This window comes from Berghia stephanieae, chromosome 1 (assembly GCF_034508935.2).
Source record: "Berghia stephanieae isolate SIO BIC M18660-M18661 chromosome 1, UCSD_Bste_1.3, whole genome shotgun sequence".
Classification (NCBI taxonomy): Eukaryota; Metazoa; Mollusca; class Gastropoda; order Nudibranchia; family Aeolidiidae; genus Berghia; species Berghia stephanieae.
In genome coordinates this window covers 93,606,164-93,628,697 of record NC_088360.1, presented here as the reverse complement: position 1 = coordinate 93,628,697, position 22,534 = coordinate 93,606,164, and the positions used below count along the sequence as shown (strand labels likewise).

General features: G+C 35.8%; 1 protein-coding gene across 1 annotated transcript; it reads right to left on the bottom strand.

Annotated features, from left to right (window-relative positions):
• Positions 1 to 4,015: 4,015 nt before the first annotated feature.
• On the bottom strand, positions 4,016 to 20,841 carry LOC144959810 (thiopurine S-methyltransferase-like). The gene is made up of 9 exons (XM_078892616.1): positions 20,738 to 20,841; positions 14,436 to 14,528; positions 12,575 to 12,710; positions 10,854 to 10,961; positions 10,290 to 10,342; positions 9,001 to 9,075; positions 7,993 to 8,078; positions 5,842 to 5,901; positions 4,016 to 4,308 (listed from the first exon to the last, which is right to left on the bottom strand). Exons 1-9 carry the CDS (start codon positions 20,839 to 20,841, stop codon positions 4,211 to 4,213), a joined length of 813 nt encoding a protein of 270 aa, XP_078748742.1. The 3' UTR covers positions 4,016 to 4,210.
• Between the last annotated feature and the right edge of the window lie 1,693 nt (positions 20,842 to 22,534).

The window sequence follows — 22,534 nt, the reverse complement described above, 5'->3', positions numbered from 1 at the left end:
TCACCAAATTATGGCAAAACGATAACTGTATATACTGCAGATGACTAGGTCTGTGAGCAGATACAGCTGAATATCACACGATTTTCGACGTTGATGCGCTCAACAAATTGAAGGTCGGGTTACGATAGTTTCCACTATGAGATAATTTTGCGTATATTTACTTTGGGTTATATCGATAATCCCATTGTGTTAAAAGCAAGAAAGTTATTAAATTTTGAAGAGATAACTAAACTGAAAGGTTAGAAATTAGTGGAAATATCGTAACTCGACTTAAGACAGTCCTAGGACCAATTTTTGTCATTTTCTTTAAATGTATGTATCGTAAGTAGAGGTAGTGATGATGACTTGGTGGTGGTGGAGGTTGTAGTAGTGGTGGTTGTGATGATAATGATATGGTAGAAGTGATTGTAGTAGTAGTGGTAGTGATGGTTGTAGAAATAGTGCTAGTGATGATGATGTAGTGGTGGGATTGTAGTAGTAGATGCAGTGATGATGTTGTGGTGGTTGGAGGATAAAAGGAGGGGGTGGGTTATGCTTAGAACAATTTGGCCTCACCGGAATTTGACGGAAGTTGCCCGTAATCTGGAATTTTTGCTCCAGACCGGATTTTTTTCAGGTGAAACGGGAGTTTTGCCATCACTGTATCTGGTCCCTACTGTTATGACAAAGAATGTTTACTATTCTAGTTATAACTTCACTTGTCTTACAACCAAAAAAACAGAGCATTTTTCCGCACCACGATTTAAAACACCAGAGACCAAACAACTACATCAAGTGGTTTGACTTCCTATGACATAATGACAATTAAAATTTAATGTAAACTAGCATAGGACCACCACCACTCTTACTCCACCCAACTCCACTCCTACTTGTTTTTAATGAGACAGACGACATTGCTGATATATGGAGAGAGTAAGAATTAAGAATATTTCTTATTTCGATTGAAATAGTTAGTGATAGATAAAAGAAACTAACAGGCAATGGAAAAGCAGTCAACACCGCGAATAAACGCAAATAATAAACGAAGAAACGCAAAGAAAGACCTTCCGCGAGAGGGCTAAGCATCTTACAAATTAAACAAGGCAGCAAAATGATAAGAAAATGTAAAATTGTCTGAAGGGCGAAACTGTTGACAACCAAAGAGATCAGAGTCTAGTAAATTTGTGGGTTATTTTGTTATCTTTTCACCGATGACTCAGTCGAGGCTAGAGCATGAAATTACGCGTAAAAAGGAAACAATAATATAAAATAAATACAATTAATTAAGGATAATCCAACATGAAGTAGAAATATATGTGTGATATGTCACAGTAAATAGTCCAAAGAGAATAAACACACCGTTGCAACCAAAATAGAATTTAAATTTGCGCTCGAAAGTGTAAAATCGAAAGTGGATCGAGAATCGAAATGGCTGGTTGTACCGAGAAGCTGAATATTAGTAAGTACACAAGGCTGTAAACGTACAAAAGTTTAACCTAGGCAATGTATATTTTATCCACGATCAAGGGAAACAACCTTCTAATACATAATGAGTAATGGATAAAAATCCAGTAGCATCCCCTTTCACTAATATTGAACGCATGAATCGTTAATTAAATTTCTTTATTCATACCCAAGGGGAAATTTGTCTTTATAGTATATAATATTCCAAGGGGAGACTGGAACAACCCAGGCGTCAGCGGCAATGCAGAGCTGCAAAATGATCTAAGGCGAGGTGACTTACACTTACACAGCGCGCCAAGTAGTCGAACTCGACTATGTGGTCAAGTGGTATGACACTCGCTTTCGGATCGGAACGTCCTGGGTTCGAGCCTCGCGCTCGGCGCATTGTTGAGTCCTTGGAAAAGGCTCTTTACTCATATTCTCTCACTGTACTCAGGTGTAAAATGAGTATCTGGCCGTTAACAGCGTTGTCTTTGTCCGAAAAATTATAATATCGCCTAACAGGCGTCATGTCCCGTCCTACATGTTAAATGTTGCTGTTGACCAGGGACCACTTGTAAAGCGCTTTGAGCACGTTTAGTGGATATTGCGCTATATAAAAGCTCAATTTTTTAAATTGTACTTTTGGCTACGAAGCAAAGACCATATCGCTGAGCCACGGAATACTTGCAATGCGGATGCTTAAGTAAGCACATTCTTGCCTTTGAGCAGATTTTACTGAAAAATATAAGGATCATAGCGCCACATAGTATTAAAGATAATAATATTTCAAAAAATATTATCTGTTGCTAAAACAGCAAAAAACAATGCAAGGGGGAGCAATATTGAATATTCAAAGGAAGAGAACATTTTTAGTTGTTTATAAACCACGAACATTGGCGTGGACCGTCAATCAGATCTAACAGACCCAGCTGCCCAGTCTCTACGAGTGGACACGGGAGGGACAGGGATAAGGAAAAATTCTCGACCTCACCCAGGATCGATCCCAGTCTTTTTTCTTGTGTAGTTAATGCTACAAAAACTGAACCATATGGGCTTACTGAGATAAGACATCATTTGCATTAATTTTTGAAATGATATGGAATGACATCGTTATCACAGTTTCCCTGTGTTAAATAAAATGATGAATAACAATTCAAATACAAAGTATCTCTCATCAAAATCAAAGCTTGAATGGCTTTTTAAGTGTTGAAAAAGTCAGTACAAAGTATGAACATTGCTCACATTTTACAAAACGCTTTTTGACATGCCATCACTGCTTCTTTTGGTGCTGGACTATTAGTTCTTGGTATTCTTTAAGTTTTTACTTTTTAGCCCATAGAAAATAGTTGTTATCTTTCTTAGCAGACTCGTACATCTCGATGTCTTTTCACAAGAATCACATTTTCTCATGAGTACAGAACACCGTGCACGAGAGGAGTCGTTTGAGGCATTTAAAAGGATCCGGCGGAATTGTCATACCAGTAAAGTCTCGGGATCGAGCCCACATCGCCGCTGCAAAGTTTTTATTCTCTGTTGTCTTCTGGCACTTTCCTACTCACTTCATTTCTTGTTATTAAAAGAGTCCCTTAACGAGGTTAGAGATGATCAAGTGGATAAGGAATTACCTTGTAACCTGGGTGACCCAAACCTTGTATTCTGGGTGACCCAATTCAGACATTCTCTCTTCCTCCGTTTGGACGACAAGGATGATTCCTATTGATAACGCACGTTTATTGGGTAGATTATTTGTTTCCATCTAAATCCATACAAACAGTGTCGTTTTCAGACACACTTAGCCGATTTACGGACGCATTTCATTAACATTCTAACAAACACATCACTTTGCAGAAGTTTTAAGTGAGAATAAAATGCCCACTTGATAGTGTATAAAAAGAGGGAAGGAGGGTGCGACTTGATTTGGTTCGTAGGAAAACATAGTTAAGAGCATAACACGAGAGAGAAAAAAAAAAGAGAGAGAGAGAGAGAGAGAGAGAGAGAGAGAGAGAGAGAGAGAGAGAGAGAGAGAGAGAGAGAGAGAGAGAGAGAGGGGGTATAAATTTTAAAAAGACTAATAAATTTCATCATATATCCATAAATATTTTAGCTCTCAGAAATATTATAGTTTTTTTTTTCAATATAATCACATGCCCCACACCCAATTAAACATTTCGTTGATTACACTTACGTTAAAATTAAAATTCTGTTTGGAAATCTCTCATTAAAAAATTGAGCTTTTATAAAGCGCAATATCCACTAAACGTGCTCAAAGCGCTTTACAGGGCCAACAGCGACATTTGACATGTAGGACGGGACATGACGCTTGTCAGGCGATGTTACAATTTTTCGGACAGAGACTACACTGTTAACGGACAGGTACTCATTTTACACCTGAGGACGGTGAGAGAATGCGAGTTAAGATACTTCTGCAATGACTTAATTATGATCCGAGCGAGGCTCAAACCCAGGACCTTCCGATCCGAAAGCGAGTGTCATACACCAAAAGACCACACAGCTACACATAGATTGTAATTTATTCATTATGTAATATAATTATGACTTAAAATCCACAAACAAACTATAGGATTGAAAATGAGATATTTCTTTTTCTGTACTGAATCGGTTTTATTCTTGATATTTGGGATTTAGTCAATTGTGCATTAGACAACCAATCAAATTATACCAGTGCTCGAAACAATACAACTTTATGAGAGATTTTGCGGCATTTATAGATGATATATCCGACAATCTGGTGCAATGGGAAGTATTGACAATCTGGTCACTCTTCTCAGGACATTTTAGTAACAAGATAATAAACGTTTTTAAAAATCCTCCCGGCTCTAGGATGTAGGTTTCGATCTATAGAGTAAACTGTGCATTCTGGCTCTGAAAAATAGTAAATAGTGGTATATCTATAAACATGCACAAAGCAAGGTTTGCTTGATTTGATACAATTTCTGCCATTGAACGAGTATTAATTACAAGAGACTTCACCTAACAGTCTGCCGTTCGATCTCAGAGAGAGAGAGAGAGATAGAGAGAGAGAGAGAGAGGTGAGGGAGATGGAGAGAGAGAGAGAGAGAGAGAGAGAGAGAGAGAGAGAGAGAGAGAGAGAGAGAGAGAGGGGGGGTGAGGGGCGCAACAACCGAAGCTCCACATCAGGGATAGTTGGAAGCTGTCTCGTGCCATCACATGTAAATGTATCTGGACTAGATGTCGGACCTTTATCAAGGAGAGATCATTGATTTTCCAGAGAGAATTTATTGAACAATCACTTGCATGGACCACAACCTAGTATATGCCATAATAAACATCAATTGCAAAACCTGTAACGTTGATGTCACCGGACATCAACGACTAGTCAGACACGACTGTTGTTTGACAATTCAATCTACCTCTTTCAGATCTGAGTTATAAAATTCTGCAAAACTGACAATCTTAATCTCTAAACTGAAAAAAACAGTTTGAAACCGGATGCTTGCGAGGTATATGACTATTTCCTGACCTGATTTGTTTTGGGCTTTTTTTTTTTCATCAAACGAGGATGCCTCATAATATGTTTGTTATTATGTTATTGTTACCTTATTTTTAGACCTATATTGCTTTCTCTTTACACACATCAATTTAGAATCGCGTCTTGCACACCTTGGTTCCCTAACCACTGGCCATAGCATTATTGACTTACTGTTTCACAACTATTGTTAGGGGCAGCGTGGCTCAGCATTACGGTCTTTGCTTCGTACCCAAAAGGATTCGATCACCCGCAGCTGTGCTGTGTGTCCTTGAGCAAATCACTTCATCCTAGCTCAATTTGCGGCGCTGTACTGCGGCTGACGCCTGGGTTATTCCAGTCTTCCCTTGAAAAAGACACTAGAGACAAATTTCCCCTATGAAATGAATAAAGGGAATTTTTAATATTTTTTTGATTATTCATCCTGTCAAGCCGTGGTTAGACTCCTTGTCCCATCTTTCTATATTCTATATATAGTATTTCTATAAATTGTTTTTGTTGTTGACTGTGATAAACCTTTCCTGGGTCGAGGTTGTCGAAAGGATAAGATATTGCACTACCACCCAGAGGAACTAGGTTCTAGCCCCGAGTGTCGTCGTCTCACTTATTTCTTAAGCGATAAATTGAACACCTTTTTACTCACTTTGCTGTACAGCATTGCGGCCGACGCCCAGGTTATCTTTATTTGAGATAGATTCCAAAGACCGTACTCCTGTATGGATGCTAGAGCGTCTCATATTTCGTTGTTTTGTTGTTTATCTTTAAACATTAGAATATTTATTTATCGATTGGGAAGGCGGGGGGGGGGGTAATTGGTTTACTATTTGTTGTTTGTTTTTTGGGGGTTTTTTTGGGCGAGGTTGTGAGGTTCGTTTTTGGAAGGTGTTTTATTCATTTTACAGACTTACCAAAGAGTGATTTAAACTCATTCTCGTACATAACGTAGGGTGGTGGAGGTGAATCTGTACCTGAATAAATGCATTATGTCAATAAAAGATCAGAAATTTATTTTAAAGGCATGAACAGCACTGAATGAATAAGATAGATAAAATAAAGAATGAAAATTGTGGATAATCTATTGCAACGACAAGAATCTTTTCCTTTTTTTCATTTTATATTAAATATATGCCGGAACAAACTTGATGAACAAATCTGAGTTTAAACTCAAAATGACTGGAATTTTTAAAAATGAGGGTTTTTTAGCTGAGAGAAAGAAAGTTTACTCTTCTCAATGGTAATATTTTTTTTAATTTCAAAAACTCAATATTGACGTTTATGCATCAGGTTAATCTCGGCACAATTTCATAATACCATTTAGAAAATGATAAATAAATATATACCTTTCTATAGTGCATGTTCAAGAATTTATCACGCACAATGTGCTTCATTTATTTCGTTTCTTGTATCCACCCAACCGGTCATATTGAACCATAATTCCATTTAATACATTACCAGTTGCCTGTAAAGGTCTTCTTTACAATCACTGTTGCAATATTCGTCCTTCCCTAAAGGAAGGTACTCATTCAAACCGGAGTGGATTGGGGTAATGTTTGTTATTTGCCTTACCCAATTCACAACGTCGATTCAAGACAATAGGTCACGTATACAATCGAAATGACATTTTAAAATTTAATTCATATGCAAGTTCATTTAGATAAGGAAGAAAGATGACTGAAGTTAAAAAGTCCAAATAACACTTCAATGAGTATTTTCAATAACACCAGGTTCAAAACCAATTTTCCTTTCTTTGTTTTGAATTCAAACTGTCAATATTTTATCAAAGAGGAACTCAATAATTGATTTTGACCACAACGTTATAATATTCTGTATTCACCCAATAAGCAATATGGAATGAATTTCTGTTTATTGCAACGCAAGACCAATAATATCGTTTGGAACCCTTTTTGACATATCTTTCATTGCCTGTAAGCAGAAACTAAAATGCCGTAATAAAATTTTGTCCGGGAAACTCATCCGTCAAACATCGATTGGCTAAAATGGCTCTCATATTGGAACTACGTGTTTATTTCAGAGTATTAGAACCACCCTCCCCCCCCCCCCCACCCCCTTATCCTCAAATGCTGTCCTTTTGATATTGGAGATGATCGATTTTATTTTGTTTGTTTTTATTTATATTGTTTTTTAATTCTAATACTAGTGGAGAACACGAAATATTTGCGGAGAAATACAGCTTATAACAAACAGACATTCATCTACATTATTATGATACTCCGGTATTAATTAACATAGATCGAGACGAATCGTTTGAACCATCAATAATAAAATCAGTCCGTCATAAAGTAGGATAGGTACGGGCAATGAATCTGGCAACGGGGTGACCAGATGGTGATTTCCAAGGCAACGGTAAATTTGAGGACTAATCATTATGCAGATATTTTAAATAATAAATTGAATCAACGAGTAACAGAATTACCACTTAATTGAAAAATGTTGGCAATTTTCTTCTATGTGAATCTGTAAATAAATAGTTTTTTAGATGTACCAGTAATCCTGTGCTAGCTGGCAAAAAAATATATATATTGGGCTGCACGGAACAATGTTAACAATCAACCCTATTATCTTAAAAAAATAGATCGATTTACTGTCAACGTATTCATTAAATGTGCTTATGTTGCTAACGATGGGACAGTGTATTGGATAGTATCAGTTGTTTTAATTTGATCATTGTGTGTGTGTGTGTGTGTGTGTGTGTGTTTTAATTTGATCATTTTGACATTGACAATTAAACTAACAATTAAACCAATTACGAGCATTGTGTTGTTGTATTTTATCCATCCCAATTTTCAGACAATTTCATTGAATAAAGTGTGAGATCCCATAGAATAATGAAACTTTTCTTACTTCCTGTACCCTTTTAGGTCGCATTTTTCGTGTCTATATTCCATTTCGAGAGGTTGGACTTCAGCAATATTATTTCTAAGATTATAACGTATTGTTTTTCACCAAAATCTCAAAAGTTTCCTGATGTACTTAGACCCAAACCGCCCCTTAACAAGATGTTTAAAGTATGTCTTTCTTAGGGTGAAATTATTGCTTACCATCTTCGGTGAAGACAACAGAGTCATGGGATTCAATCAACATCGATCCTCCAGGACAAAGAAGATCTTTCATTGTATCCACATATCTAGGAAATACGAAAACAACAAAAATAATTTGCCACAAAATGACGAAACACCTTTTATTCCACCCCTCTCATTGGAAACCCTATCATTTCCTAGTAAATACGTAATCGTTGAATAGTGCTTTAAAAACATTGTTATTTCAACGATTGCAGAATATTTTTGCACATATTATTGGTGTGAAATTAGATGTAAAAGACAGTTGATATGCACTTAAAAATAATCTTTTAGTGCGCATGAATACAAACCCAACGTTTTTATTTTTTGGTCAAATTGTCATTCAAGCAGGAGAAAGAAACAAATTATAATGCAATGAATTGAAGTACCATAAAATAGGTCAGAAATCAGAAGGCGAATGCTGTTTAGGCAACTATTCCAAATATTCTTCAATTCTTAATACAATAACATTTGGTTACAAAATATTTACAAAGGATGACATAAACTTTTACAACTTTTGATAGAGGGACAAAATAAAAAATCTGACTATAGTTATTGTTTTCTATGTTTCTAAGGTTTTTACGGCGCTTGCAACACATTTATGTCATATCAGCGCCAGTAAAAAGGAAGAAAATAGGAGTGCCTATCCAATTTCCTCTTTATTAATTTGTATCTTATTCAATTAAGACATAATGTATTTAACTCTTTAAAAAGTAAAAAGTAGTCGTACAGAGCCATTAGGCTCATGCAGCCGGAGTTCATCCCGATTTTAATAGCGTGAATCGGACAATAGCAATTGCTTGCTATCCTTTAAATAGGACGCTAGTCTATCGCAAAGTACTTTCCGCCAAATGTAACAAACTCAGCTACCCATTCACTGCTGGGTGGGGGTCAGAAATAATCTGGATTGCATCCGGGATTTATCTTGGTCCCTTTACATGTGAAGCGAGTGCTCTAACAACTGAGTTATCGGTTAAGTCTTAACCTTACCCATCTACAGCTTCACGGTTGAGGGAAACGATTCCGCCTCTATCCCAGATGAAATCAAATTGTCCCTCGACAGTCCTGCGGATTAAACAGATATTCGACAATCCATTAAAGAAAAATAAATAAATAAATAAAACTCCCTTTATTCATCCCCAAGGGGAAATATGTCTTTAGGGTCTATTCCATGGGAGGACGGGAATAACGCAGGCGTCAGCCGCAGTGTAGGGACGCAAAGTGAGCTTGGGCGAGGTGACTTGCTCAAAGCCACAGAACTCGGTACCTTTTGGGGTACGAAGCAAAGACTGTACCGGTGAGCCACGCTGCCCCGAAAACATCATAATGTATTAATAGGAGAAAATATTACACATTGTTTATTTTTTTAAACAAAACATAAAACAGAATGGATCTTTAAAAAAGTCAAGTAATATATTCCTTTTTCGGTTAATTGCAATTAATGAAGAAAATGTAATTTAATCTATAAAGCATTCAAACTATCAAGAAATCAACTTATTTATTTATCTGGGAATAGAAAATGATTAAATCACCAACGTGGTTATGAAGAAGGCAACCTGTTAATCCTTTGACCCAAAGACGGAAGTGGAGATGAATTGAAAAGCAAGATACAATGTGAACACGCGTTTTGACGTCAATGATAAGGGGGAGCACCAAGAAAACTTAAGCTTTTTTATAGCATTTCATGAGCTCAACTCGATTTCACGGGGTCCAATTTAACATCAGCATTGAACATGTAGGGCGAGGCAAAATGCTTGTTATTACAATATTTTTGGGCACATACGAATTTGTTACCGACTGATTATTCGTTATACTCCCAAGAAAGCGAGAGAATGTAATTAAAACTCTTAAGCAATGATTCAATATGGCGGGAAGGGTGTTTAAACACTATTACATAAATGAATAATTTATGTTCGCAGCAAATCCATTTTCATTACCCAGTCCTTTGGAAAAAGCACCAAGGCATGTTTCGTTGTAGTCTTTCTTTGTTCCTATTTTAGCATTGAAATCGCCTGTGATTATGATGTTGTCATTTACATGGACTCCGATTATCATTTCAATTTCAAGGTATAATCTATCTTTTACTGTTGAATCTTTTTAGGATGACCCCGAAGTAGGATGGTGGGTGTTACAATGCATAATTGTTGCATTCGTGATATTTTCATATACCACATAATAGGCTGGCTATTAGTTTTTGACAGAGAAAATGATATCACAGGACATGTATTCATTTACAATTGATAAAGCAATTGATATATAATATATAAATATAATTATACCTATTAAAGAGATCGATGCCCCCGTAATACAACTTGATGTTCCTCTCTGCATTCTGTTGTGGAAAACAGAATAATTACTCCGTAAAACATGCAATATATGGAAAAACGTGGGTCAATTATTTTTTCATACAATCAATATTACAAGCAACTCGAGCTAGTTTGTAAATATTTTGATTATTTGCATTCTTAGCGTTATCATGTTTTGAATGAATGAATGAATGAATGAATTTATATAGCGGCTAGATCCACAATGTACTCAGAGGCGCTTTACAATATGCAAATAAAGCAAAACAATAAATTAATAATTTAAGCATAAAATCTATCATATTTGAATAGCATCAATCAATTTGTAATTTAATTACCACGCACTGTGCTACAAGATGAAAATTTAGGATATCTATAATATGTATGCCTGATAGAAATGTTAATGTTAAACGTCAAATGATTTTCTAAAGAGATGTGTTTTAAGTTTCTTTTTAAAATTTTCAAATGTCGGATATTTTTTGAGGGATGAAGGCAGGTGGTTCCATAAGACGGGTGCCGACTGGCTAAAAGATCTCTCACTAAAAGACGATCTACAGCGAGGAACCTGGAAGAGATCTTGACCACTGGATCTAAATTCTCTGCCGGCACATAGAGATTAACCATATTTTGTAGGTATACAGGAGCTGTCTTATTAAAACATTTAAAAGCTTAGCATAGAATTTTGAACATAATTCGGCTGTTAACAGGGAGCCAATGCAAAGTTATTAAAATCGGCGTTACATGCTCTTTCACCCCACGACCAGTCACCATTCTAGCAGCTCTATTTTCCACTTTCTGAAGCTGTCTAATTATATATTTTGGTGACGATTGTAACAGATCTTTACAATAGTCTATTCGGTTTAGTACAAATGATGTCATTAATGTTTTGACAGTCTCGGTATCCAAAAGATGTCTAATTCTATAAATTTTATGGAGATGAAGATGACAAATCTGAGCAACTTTACTAACATGAGCATCCATACACAATCGTGAAACTAAATATGCACCTAAATTCCTGATATTTCCAACATTTCCAATCCTAATTTGACTTCCAGCAATGCTCAATGATTCTATTTCTGTTCTTTCCCGGTTATTTCCATAAAAACGTATTATTTCCGTTTTATGCTCATTTAACTTTAATTTATTTAAAACCAGCCAATCGTTTATGTCTTTCACGCACGCTTCCACTCGAGATACAATGTCCACTCTGGTATCGTTAGTAACAGGGAATTAAATTTGAGTATCGTCGGCATACAAGTGAAAATTCAACTCATACGCCGAGATTATAGCATTGAAAATACAACTGTTATAATAGTAGACTCGACTAGACAATGGCTGAGATATAAGGTCAACATTTTTTTCAAAAAATGGGGAGGAACGACATTATGAATGATGAAAGTTGACCCAGTTGGCTACAATTAGATTTTTTGTGGGATGTTGTCATGTGCCCATTTGTCTGCATAAAAATTAGCATGAGAACTTCATCTTCGGTGTTTTTCTACTCAAAATAACGTGTTTTGCAACCCCACGGTATCGTAAAATCCTTGCCCAATCTTTGTTTCAGTGAAAAGGAATGACTGTTTTCCTTAAAGAGTATCAAAATGTTTTTATAACCAAGTAAAGACAAAAATATATAATTGAAAAGTAAAAACTCTCTTCTCTCTTCTACAACCAATCATTTTGTTCTTAATTCTGTCATGAGATCACAATCCAATCAGAGAGAGAATAATGAATGAAGAGAGTTTTCCCCTAAACTTATCTACATCTTTCTAACGACCTAGTAATCGTCATTTTAATTGTCAGTCGTTAGCCAGGTTACATTGGCTCCATCAGCTTAGTGATGACCCTTGACCTCCACGCGTTTAACTTTTTTTCTTTTAACATAGAGTGACAGGGCTGTGAGGCTAAGTATATTATTATTGATCGAGATTCATACAATACTCAAAGAGACAAAATTAATACGTGTTGTTTGCTAAGCTATTCTACCAAAGTTCCTTGTGGTCAATGTCGACCTCAAAAGTGACCAATTGGAACCTCATGTGACCAAATACAAAACACACTTTGACCACCTTGAAAATCTAATCGGTTTTGGGTGGTTATAAACAAATCAACTAGGCAAGGAAAAACATTGTTATTATATATTATTAAAATATACAAATTAAAGAAATAATACTAATAGAAACTTGAATATCCTTGTGGCCAATTTTGGTCATTTTGGCCAGGCACGAGACCATCTGGAAGCCTTGTCAAGGCACGGATACCTGTAATAATCGACATCCAGGTCCCATTGACGTTGCGTCCCTTTCTGTCCATTCTAGGCCATGGTCCGTGAAAAACTCTTCGACAGCTTGTCTTGCTCCATCGACTCCGACCACATGGTAACCTTGATCAATCATCCTAGATAGATATATCAACCAATTGACGGGCTCATTGTGGAAAAAAACTCGTATTTAAAATTTGGCCAGAAAACTAGTCCTTCAAATATCGATAAATTTTAACGATCTTCATCTTGGTAAAATCTCTCAAACCTGGGAATTTGCGAAGAAATGCACGAGGTAATCCAAGGATGTCCTGGATAGGAAATGTGGAGGCAACAACTGGCAAAAAGATAATCGATACTTCGGTAATGGCCCTTGAGCGTGAAGAATGGCGTTCCATGACATTCAACCTCTACAAGGAGACTGAACTCCGGTAAGGTAAGATGAGCCAAGATGAGGATCCCTTAAATCGCTAGATATTTGAAGGTCTAACTTTTTGGCTAATGTTGAGGTAGTCAATCAGCTTGATACCACTTTCATTATATCGTGTATTGATTATTGCAATTCCCTTCTTTTCGGTGTAAGTCAAGATAAAATCTCTCGTCTTCAAGTCATTCAGAACAATGCCGCAAAATTAATTTTAAGAAAAGCTCGATGTCCCATTCCCAATTCTCTGCGAACTGCACTGGCTACCAATCAGAGAGAAAGAGAGAGAGAGAGAGAGAGAGAGAGAGAGAGAGAGAGAGAGAGAGAGATTAAATTGCAAAATCTCCATGATATGTATTAAATCTTTAAACGATGAGGCCAATATCTACTTAAAACCCTATTACATCCTTATACACCTTCCACGTCACTAAGATCATAATAAATCATCATCTGATAAGACTAAACTTTTAGTCCTCTTTTTAAATTCAACTGTTTTAGCAGGCTAACCTTGTCTGTCAGGGAACCCCGTATATGCAATATTATTCCCAGAACCATCAGGAAAGAACCAACTATTAATTCTTTTAAATCGAAACTAAAACATTTCCTTTTCAAGTCCTGCCTATTTTTAATCTGACACATACTATAATTTTATGATTATAACCCTGTGTGTGAATATTCAATTGTGTGTCTACGTGAGGGTGTGTGTGTGGGGGGTGGGGGGGTGGGGGGTGGGGGGTTGTTCTTCAACCAATGGCAAGCGCATTGAGCATTATATAATTGTGAAAATGCACTATACAAAATCATCTATTATTATTATTATTATTATTATTATTATTATTATTATTATTATTATTATTATTATTATTATTATTATTATTATTATTATTATGAGAGAAATTAATTTTCTGCATATTATTCCAAGAAAAACAGAAATTGCCCAGGCATCAGATTCGAGTTATTTGTTCACTTGCTTAAGTTATTATTGGAGTAATAAAATAAAATTTTCTTTATTTTAGTTATGAAGTTATTAATCTCGTGTTCGGAATGAGCAGGATACATTCTCTTTATTCATCCCATAGGGAAAATGATTTGTCTTGAGGGTCTATTCCAAGGGAAGACTGGAATAATCCAGAGGTCAGCCTCAGTGCAGCGCTGCAAACTGAACCAGGTCGAGGCTAGTTGCTCAAGGTCACACACAGAGTATCCAAACTCTTTGCATTTAGGATAGGAAGCAAAGACCGTTCCTACCGCTGAGCCACACTTCCTACGTGAGCTGTTCGGAGTACGTGGGAAAGAACTGAACTATAAATTTACATCCATAGTTCAATTTCAAAGAGTAAACTGATAATTTTTAAAGCAAGAAAAAAAAACCAAAAGCACGGGCGTTATTGCACCCACTAAAATGAGTTTCATTTGACTTCAAATTTGTCTATCTTACCATAGCATATCCAATGATTTGCCACACAGAGGCACTAAGATTTTGTGTATTTTGTGTTTGGCATTCACCAATGGGATCTGTTCCTCTAGAGTCCTGAAATAAAATACCAAACAATATTTAATCAAGTAATATTGTTGCATATAAATCCCATGCCAGGAATAATCGTTGTAAGTTGCTACAGGCTTTATTATTATTATTATTATTACTATTATTATTATTATTATTATTATTATTATTAATTATTATTATTATTATATATTATTATAGTATAGTAGTAGTAGTAGTAGTAGTAGTAGTAGTAGTAGTAGTAGTAGTAGTAGTAGTAGTAGTAGTAGTATAGTAGTAGTAGTAGTAGTAGTAGTAGTAGTAGTAATAATAGTAGTAGTAGTAGTAGTAGTAGTAGTAGTAGTAGTAGTAGTAGTAGTAGTAGTAGTAGTAGTAGTAGTAGTAGTAGTAGTAGTATTTTTATCATTAATACTATCATCGATATCATAATCATCACCATCATCACCATCATCATCATCATCATCATCATCATCATCATCATCATCATCACCATCATCACCATGATCATCATCATCTTCATATTATTATTATCTACAATTTCCCACATTCATGAACCATCATGAAAACTCTGGCCAGCCGTGACACAGTGCAAATTTTTAACAAATCTCCGCGTCCTCCTGAGAATGACAGTGGAAGAGAGATTTTGAACCCTGGTCTGTTAGTTACCAGATAGTGTCTACCCTTATTGGTGAAAAAGTATGGAAACTCCTTTTGTAGTTCCGGACTGAAAGAAACTCGTTCTTCCAAGTTCAGCTCTATATGTGACAAACCACTCAAAGCGGTGTGCTAGGTGTTTTATATGCTGAATTTTGATTTCATTATTCAGAATATAAAAGTTGGTTAACTTTTCTCTCCTTACTGATCAATTTCCGGATTTTCCGGAAATGTCGTACACACCCAACATAAAAATTGAGTTTCTAAACTGTTAATTTAAAGAAATAAATATTTACATTCTATACATCATTTTGTTCAACAAAACAAGCTTTACCACACAGCATCACTATAATTATTTAAATGTCTTGCATTTATGTGATTACAAAAGAAATCTGAATTGTTGATTGTATCGTAACGAATCTGACAATTTTCCCTGTAGCTGGCAAGGAGAGGGTTACGTGTTTATTCTACACACATATAGTTTATGAAAAATAACAAAAGCAATAATCTCACATTGCTGTTCACTTTAGCTTTAAATTACTTTTTGGCACTAGGTTGACTCCGATGTGATACCAGAGAGAGAGACTATTCGTAACATTATGTTTTATAAACTGCTGGTGTTTTTAGAGGCATGGCAAGGCAGACCTGCTTGATTTAGGAATCTGTGTCAACGGAATTGTCACCCTTGTGAGACAAGTAATTGCCTTTTGTTGACTATGCGGGAAAACCCTGGGATCACAAATCTCCTGGATCTCTGCCTGAGACCGCCAGCTTAATCTATAACGCCTCACCGTTCAGGGACACGGATGGGGAGATATAGGGGTGTTCCTTCTTGGTGCAGTAGCTCTTGAAGGTGTCCATTGCAATGCGATCGTACTAGAACTGTATATTACTTCAAAAATCGATTTATTCTCCATGTTTTCTTGAGTCCCGTTAGCTTTGACTTTAATAATCTCCCAGACAGATGGCAGGATGGCTAACTACCGTAAGCGATGGTACAGTCAATTTTCCTGTTGGCAATATTTAAATAATGTGCAGATACAACGGATCCTTTCTACCCAATTGATATCCGTCTTATCCTCAATAAACTTTACACCTTGTAGGACAGTTGCTAACACTAAGGCAACCTTAAAATTATCAAAGCGGTTCTCTCAATGGGAACCAACAATCAGTAAGAAAGGTATATGGAATTGGGGAGATAGCTCGCATTAATAGAGAACTCGTGTCTCCTGTACAAAAAGAATGCCAACGACGGGCGGCTTACTAGCGTTGATAAATGTTGGTTTTTTGGACGTACTCTGACTCTATCTCTCGAAATTTTAGGACAATAAACAGGTCTGAACGCCTAGCCGATGGTGCATAATCCAATTGAATTTGCACCTAGTCGCTCATCGTCTTCTTTTGATTCACCGACAACTCTCTTGTCAATAAAAAGACATTGAGTTTGAGTGAGGCGGTAAGCCGATAATATGTATGACTAAAGGTATCCAATCCATGCATATCCGTTAGTGTAGTTTATGCTAAGAAAAAAATAGGCACAGGTCATCTTGTGGTTAGTCGTCGTCCTTGTCTCTTTCTTGTCACAAAAAGGATTTAACACCGGGGCCGGTTTAGAGGAGAAATAGGGAGTGTCTTGAGACAGATAGATTCAGGGAGGTGTATAATAATAATAATAATAATAATAATAATAATAATAATAATAATAATAATAATAATAATAATGATAATAATATAATAATAATAATAATAATAATAAAATAATAATAATAATAATAATAATAATAATAATAATAATAATAGTAATAGTAATGATAATAATAATAATAATAATAATAATAATAATAATAATAATAATAATAATAATAGATTTATATGTATAATAATCAATATTAGTATATAGTTAATTGTATAATAACGTTAAATGAAACTTGACATTTGTACACGATAATATGATAACTACATTGAAAATATTTCTCTCTCTATTTCTCTCTCTCTCTCACTCTCTCTCTCTCTCTCTCTCTCTCTCTCTCTCTCTCTCTCTCTCTCTCTCTCTCTCTCTCTTCCTCTCGTTCTTTCACACGTGCGATATACACAAATTAAACATATTCATTTCGTTTTCTATTTGTTACGATTGTGGCAATTCGACACCAAAAATTATCATCATTATCAATTGGTCAGTTAATCTTACATTAAATAAATTAATCAGTTAATCAGTCAACGAACCAATCCTTGGTTTTTCTGTACCATATGAAATATTCAAAAATTTTATTGCTGATGGAACGAACGTTGATTTATACTTGTTAGTTCTACAATTAATCTGACAAAACCTTCTCCCAGATGGTAAAAGACTAAATTCATGGTATAAAATATGTTTTTTTTTTATTGTTGGTAATTGAGAATGCTTTCCTTTCTATTGCTTTTCCATGAATTCTTTCTACTCCATCAAGAGGATGGTTTATTATTTTTGATGCCTCTTTGATAGATTTTGAAATTTTTGATTTATCTTTAAGTCGGCATCCTCCAAACCATATGGTGCAGCCAAACGCAATTACACTTTTAATCAATGAGTCATAAACTCTTAACATAGTTTTCTTCCATACTTGAAATGTTCTCAATTTCCTTAGGATGTATAATCTTTGGGCAACTTTCTTAGATATTATATTAATATGTTGAGAGAAATTGAGGGAACTATCAATGGTTATTCCTAAATATTTAAAATAGTCAACTATCTCAACATCATCTTTACCGATCGCCACACACTTTAAGTCGTTTTTTTTTTACACCAAACACCTGTTCTTTCGTTTTTTCAACATTTAATTCAAGCTGATTTTGTTTACACCAATCAGTGAATATATTTATTTGTTTGAAATAATTCTTTTCGGTAACTTTATCTTTTAATAAGCCAAGAATAAGGGTACTAGCGTTTCCTCTATTGTCCTTTGAAAGGCCTATTTACTGAAATTCCCTTACCACACAGGTATAAAATGAATACCTGGCCTGAAACAGTTTGTCTCTGTAAGAACAAAATCTTAATTAGTATGGCCTTACAAGTTTCATGTTCTGTTCTACTTGTCATGTGTTTCTGTTGTCTTGGGATATCTTGTAAAGCGCTTTGAGCACATTCAGTAGACTTTGAACTATATAATAGCTCAAGTTTCTTTCATACAATCTATTTATTTGGAAATATATGGCTTATGTTTGTATTGTAAAGTTACACTGAAATGACTATATTACGTCACAGGGCAGTGTAAGATTATGTGGCCTGCTGTCTCTGTCGTTCCCTGACAGCGAGGACAGTCGACTGACTCCCTCAGACCCCATCGATGCAAGTTTGCAGCAGTTCTGCCGTGGCCTGTCAGTAGTCTGTTTGAGGCAACCCACTGTTTTCGACTGCCATTCCTGAAGCTGGCATAAATTTGGTTGGGTCTTTGATTACCCCACCTCCCTCGGATATGGTATTTGTCCAATACTCCCTTCAGACTTCCCGAATATCGAAGTTTTTCTGTGTGAGTGGTAGAAGGGCTTTCTGGATTTGAGTCGTGATGTCTTTGGAGCTTCATTTATGATGGGTTTTTAATGGGGTAATTAGGTTAAGGTTTTTCAGTCTGTGGGCTACTTTTTGTATGCTTCTTTTCGATTGAGTTCTGGCGTTGCGATGCGCTTATTGTTGGAAGCCAAGGGGTTGGTGTTTATTTGAGAAATCCTGCTATTATGGCATGGATTCTCAGAGTTTGATGTCGAGAATTGTCGTGTGGGGCTTCTTCTCCAAACAGGGGCACAGTATTTTCCGACGCTATAGCAGAGTGCTAGTGATGCTCCCCAGGTGGTCCCGCGAGTTTTCTAAGTAGTACAGTGTAGTTTCTTTTTTGCAATTTTGTTTGCTGTTCATTCAATATGGTTTTTTTTGTAGTTAAACTGTCTGTCGAGGGTGAAACCTAGATATTTTGGATTTTTGTCCGCTGGCAGGATATTTCCATTAACTAAAATGTTAAGGATTTTGGTGGCCTGTCTGTTGTTCAAATGAAATGTAGTGGACACAAATTTTGTTGTGTTCATGTTCAAATACCATTGGTCGAAATATTCATTTAGCTTTGGTGTTCCCCACTTACTGTCTTTTCTATTTCTTTCCAATCTTTTGATTGATGGGCCAATACCCAGTCGTCTGCATAGCCCAGTTGAAGTGATTAGTTGGCAGGCATGTCACTGATATAGATGTTGAACAGTGTGTGCAATGACTGATCCTTGTACTACATCAATCTTTGCCTTTCTCCCCTCCTGGAATAACAAGGAATTTTCTAGGTCCCATCATGCTTGAGAGGATTTGGTGGTTTTCTTTCATGGTATTATTCTGGACAATTTCAACATTAATTCCCCGGTTCAGACTGTATCGTAGGCCCCAGAGAGATCGATTTAGGACGGCCCCAGTCTTCAGTTTATTTTCAAATTCCGATTCTATAAAGGATGTAAGAGCCAAAATTGTTCAGTTGTTTCTCTTTGTGATCTAAAATCCGCCTGCTTCACTGGTATCCATTTATCTATATGAGGGGTGATTCTTATAAATAGGACTCTTTCTAGTAATTTGAACAGGCAGCATAGTAGTGATATTGGGCTGTAGTTGGATGGTTCTGTAACTGATTTGCCTGGTTTCAGGATGGCAATGATTTTTGCATGTTTCCACAGTTGTGGATATTTACCCTTGTTCATGATATCTGTATAGGTGTTTGCAAACCAGGCAATTGCTTGGGGTTCAAGATGGGTGATCTCATCTATACTTGCAGCTTTCCCATTTTTCATTTTCTTCAGCAATCCTTTCATTTCAGTTGGTGAAACTGGCATTGAGCGGAAAAGGCCTTGAGGAGGTTGCGATTTTAATATTCGCTGATATTCTTTTCTAACACTCTTCTCAAAGTTGTGGTTTGCTTTCCCCTTTGTTTTATTTCTTTGGCTATTTTGTCCACCCCGATTATTGGCGCTATTCTTATTTGGGATGACTCAGGATTTAGTTATTTTATTGTTTGCCATGCACGGCGGCTCGCGCTATATTTTCATCATGAGTGTCCTCATAGTTCTTGAGTAGTTCTTTACTACGATTTGTCCAGCAAGGGATATATTGTTTTCGGAAACCCCTTCGTATGTGTTTCTTTGAGGTACCAAGAACAAGTTTGATGAATGTACCGATATTTTCGTATTTTGTCTCTATTCTTTGACATCTATTGTCAATGGCATTAGAGAATGCATCCCAGTAGGCCTGTCGAAAGTTCCACCTGGGTTTCGGTATTGATTTTATCATGGGGATCTGAATGCCTGTTGTTATCAGGATGGGTATGATGTTGACTATTTGGAAAGTCCCCCAGAACCTCTCTTGTTGCAGGTATTGGATTTCCATTATTATTTTTTGAGACTAAGGCAAGGTCTGGGTGAATTCTTTTCTTTTTCCATTTTGCTGATTTCAGTGCTCCTTTTTTATTCGGGTTGTATAGCAGTGTGAGTTCTGATTGATTGGCCCAGGTACTTAAAGAAATTCCCGGGGAAATAATATGTACCCCCAATCACAGTGATGTATATTACGATAGTACACTTACCTATTAACTATAGGTTCGTGGAAATTTATTTTTCGATCATTCCAATGCTTCCTCCAGTATTGGAGTGTACAACATTTTATCGTTGGACCATGAGCATCAGACATATTGGTCAAACACGGATGTAGAATCAAACCTAAGGAAAGACAGGGTTCGTGAATATGGTGGTGAATGATGATGATGATGATGATGATGATGATGATGATGATAATGATGATGATGATGATGATGGTGATGATGATGATGTTGAGGATGATGATGATGATGTGTAGTCTTGTAATTCATTAGGCCTGCGTAGCTATTATTGGTTATTTCATGCTATCTGGCGTAGCATTATGATTATTTTACTTAAAATATTCACGTGTCTATACTTATAACGTTCACGTAGTAGACTATTTTACTAAAATATCATTTGGCTGGTTTATTCGTTTGTACCAATTGAACATGTCGAGTCTTGAGTAAATATTATTCATATAATGAGAATAGAGCTTTATTACCTGTAATGTACAAAATTTACTATATATATATATATATATATATATATATATATATATATATATATATATAATAATATATATACCACTGTCTGAGGGCACACAGCTCTTGCAGACAGGCCAAGGACGTTTAACATGGAGGAATCTAACGTCATGTTTATATTTATCATATCAAACCAGATTTCAATCCCTTCATAGTATGGACTAGGAGGAGCAGTCCAACCTGACACCATTGCGTTAACCCGGCATCCAATAATAAAGACCTGAGAGACGGATAGACCGGCTAAGCACATCGGCTTCCACAAAGATAAGCTTCGTAAAATAAGCAAATACTGTGGATTTGTTAAGTGCCCAATAACCTAAACTAAACAATAAAAATTATCATTAAACAGAATAAATCAGACTTACCTTTATTGTCAATTAGAAGTGGACTGGAACTTGTTTTTATTTTTATAACTTATTTCATTGCGAAGGTTCTATCCTTAGACAGATAAACGAGCCATTAATAATTGCAGTATAAAATGACCATGTAATATGTAACGGGGAAATCATAGGATTTGCAGACCTTTATAAAATTAATTAATAGGGCGATTCTGTGAGTGCAGAAGTTGACTACCAATGTAAAACACTTGAGTGGATTGGAGAATTATCACTTAATTTTTTCTTAGCTCACTCAACCCTAACACTGACTATATCCGTAGTTAACCCGGGTTACTTTTACCCCATGCCTCTTTATTATATTTTTCTGAGACAAATTATTGGCGTAGTATTAAAGCTAAAGATTTTAGTTTTTGCATGTCAATGATAGTTGAATAAAACTAACTATGTACATGCTCATTTTAAATACATTTTTTTCCAATTTCGAAAAGTAGCAAAAATCTCTAGGATTGAGTGAGTTAAACAAAATTTACCTCCACCTAAATTACAATTATGATGATGATGATATGATGATGATGAAGACGATGTTGATGATGATGATAATGATGATGATGATGATGATGATGATGATGATGATGATGATGATGATGATGATGATGATGATGATGATGGTGATGATGATAGTAGTGGTGGTGGTGATGGTGGTGGTGGTGATGGTGGTGGTGGTGAATTTGGTTGTGGCCGTGGTGGTGGTGGTCGTGGGGATGAGGATGATGATAATTGTTTGAGGGTGAGAGTTTATAACATTGACGATGATGAATAAATCATTCTTATTATTATTATTATTATTATTATTATTATTATTATTATTATTATTATTATTATTATTATTATTATTATTATTATTATTATTATTATTATTATTTTC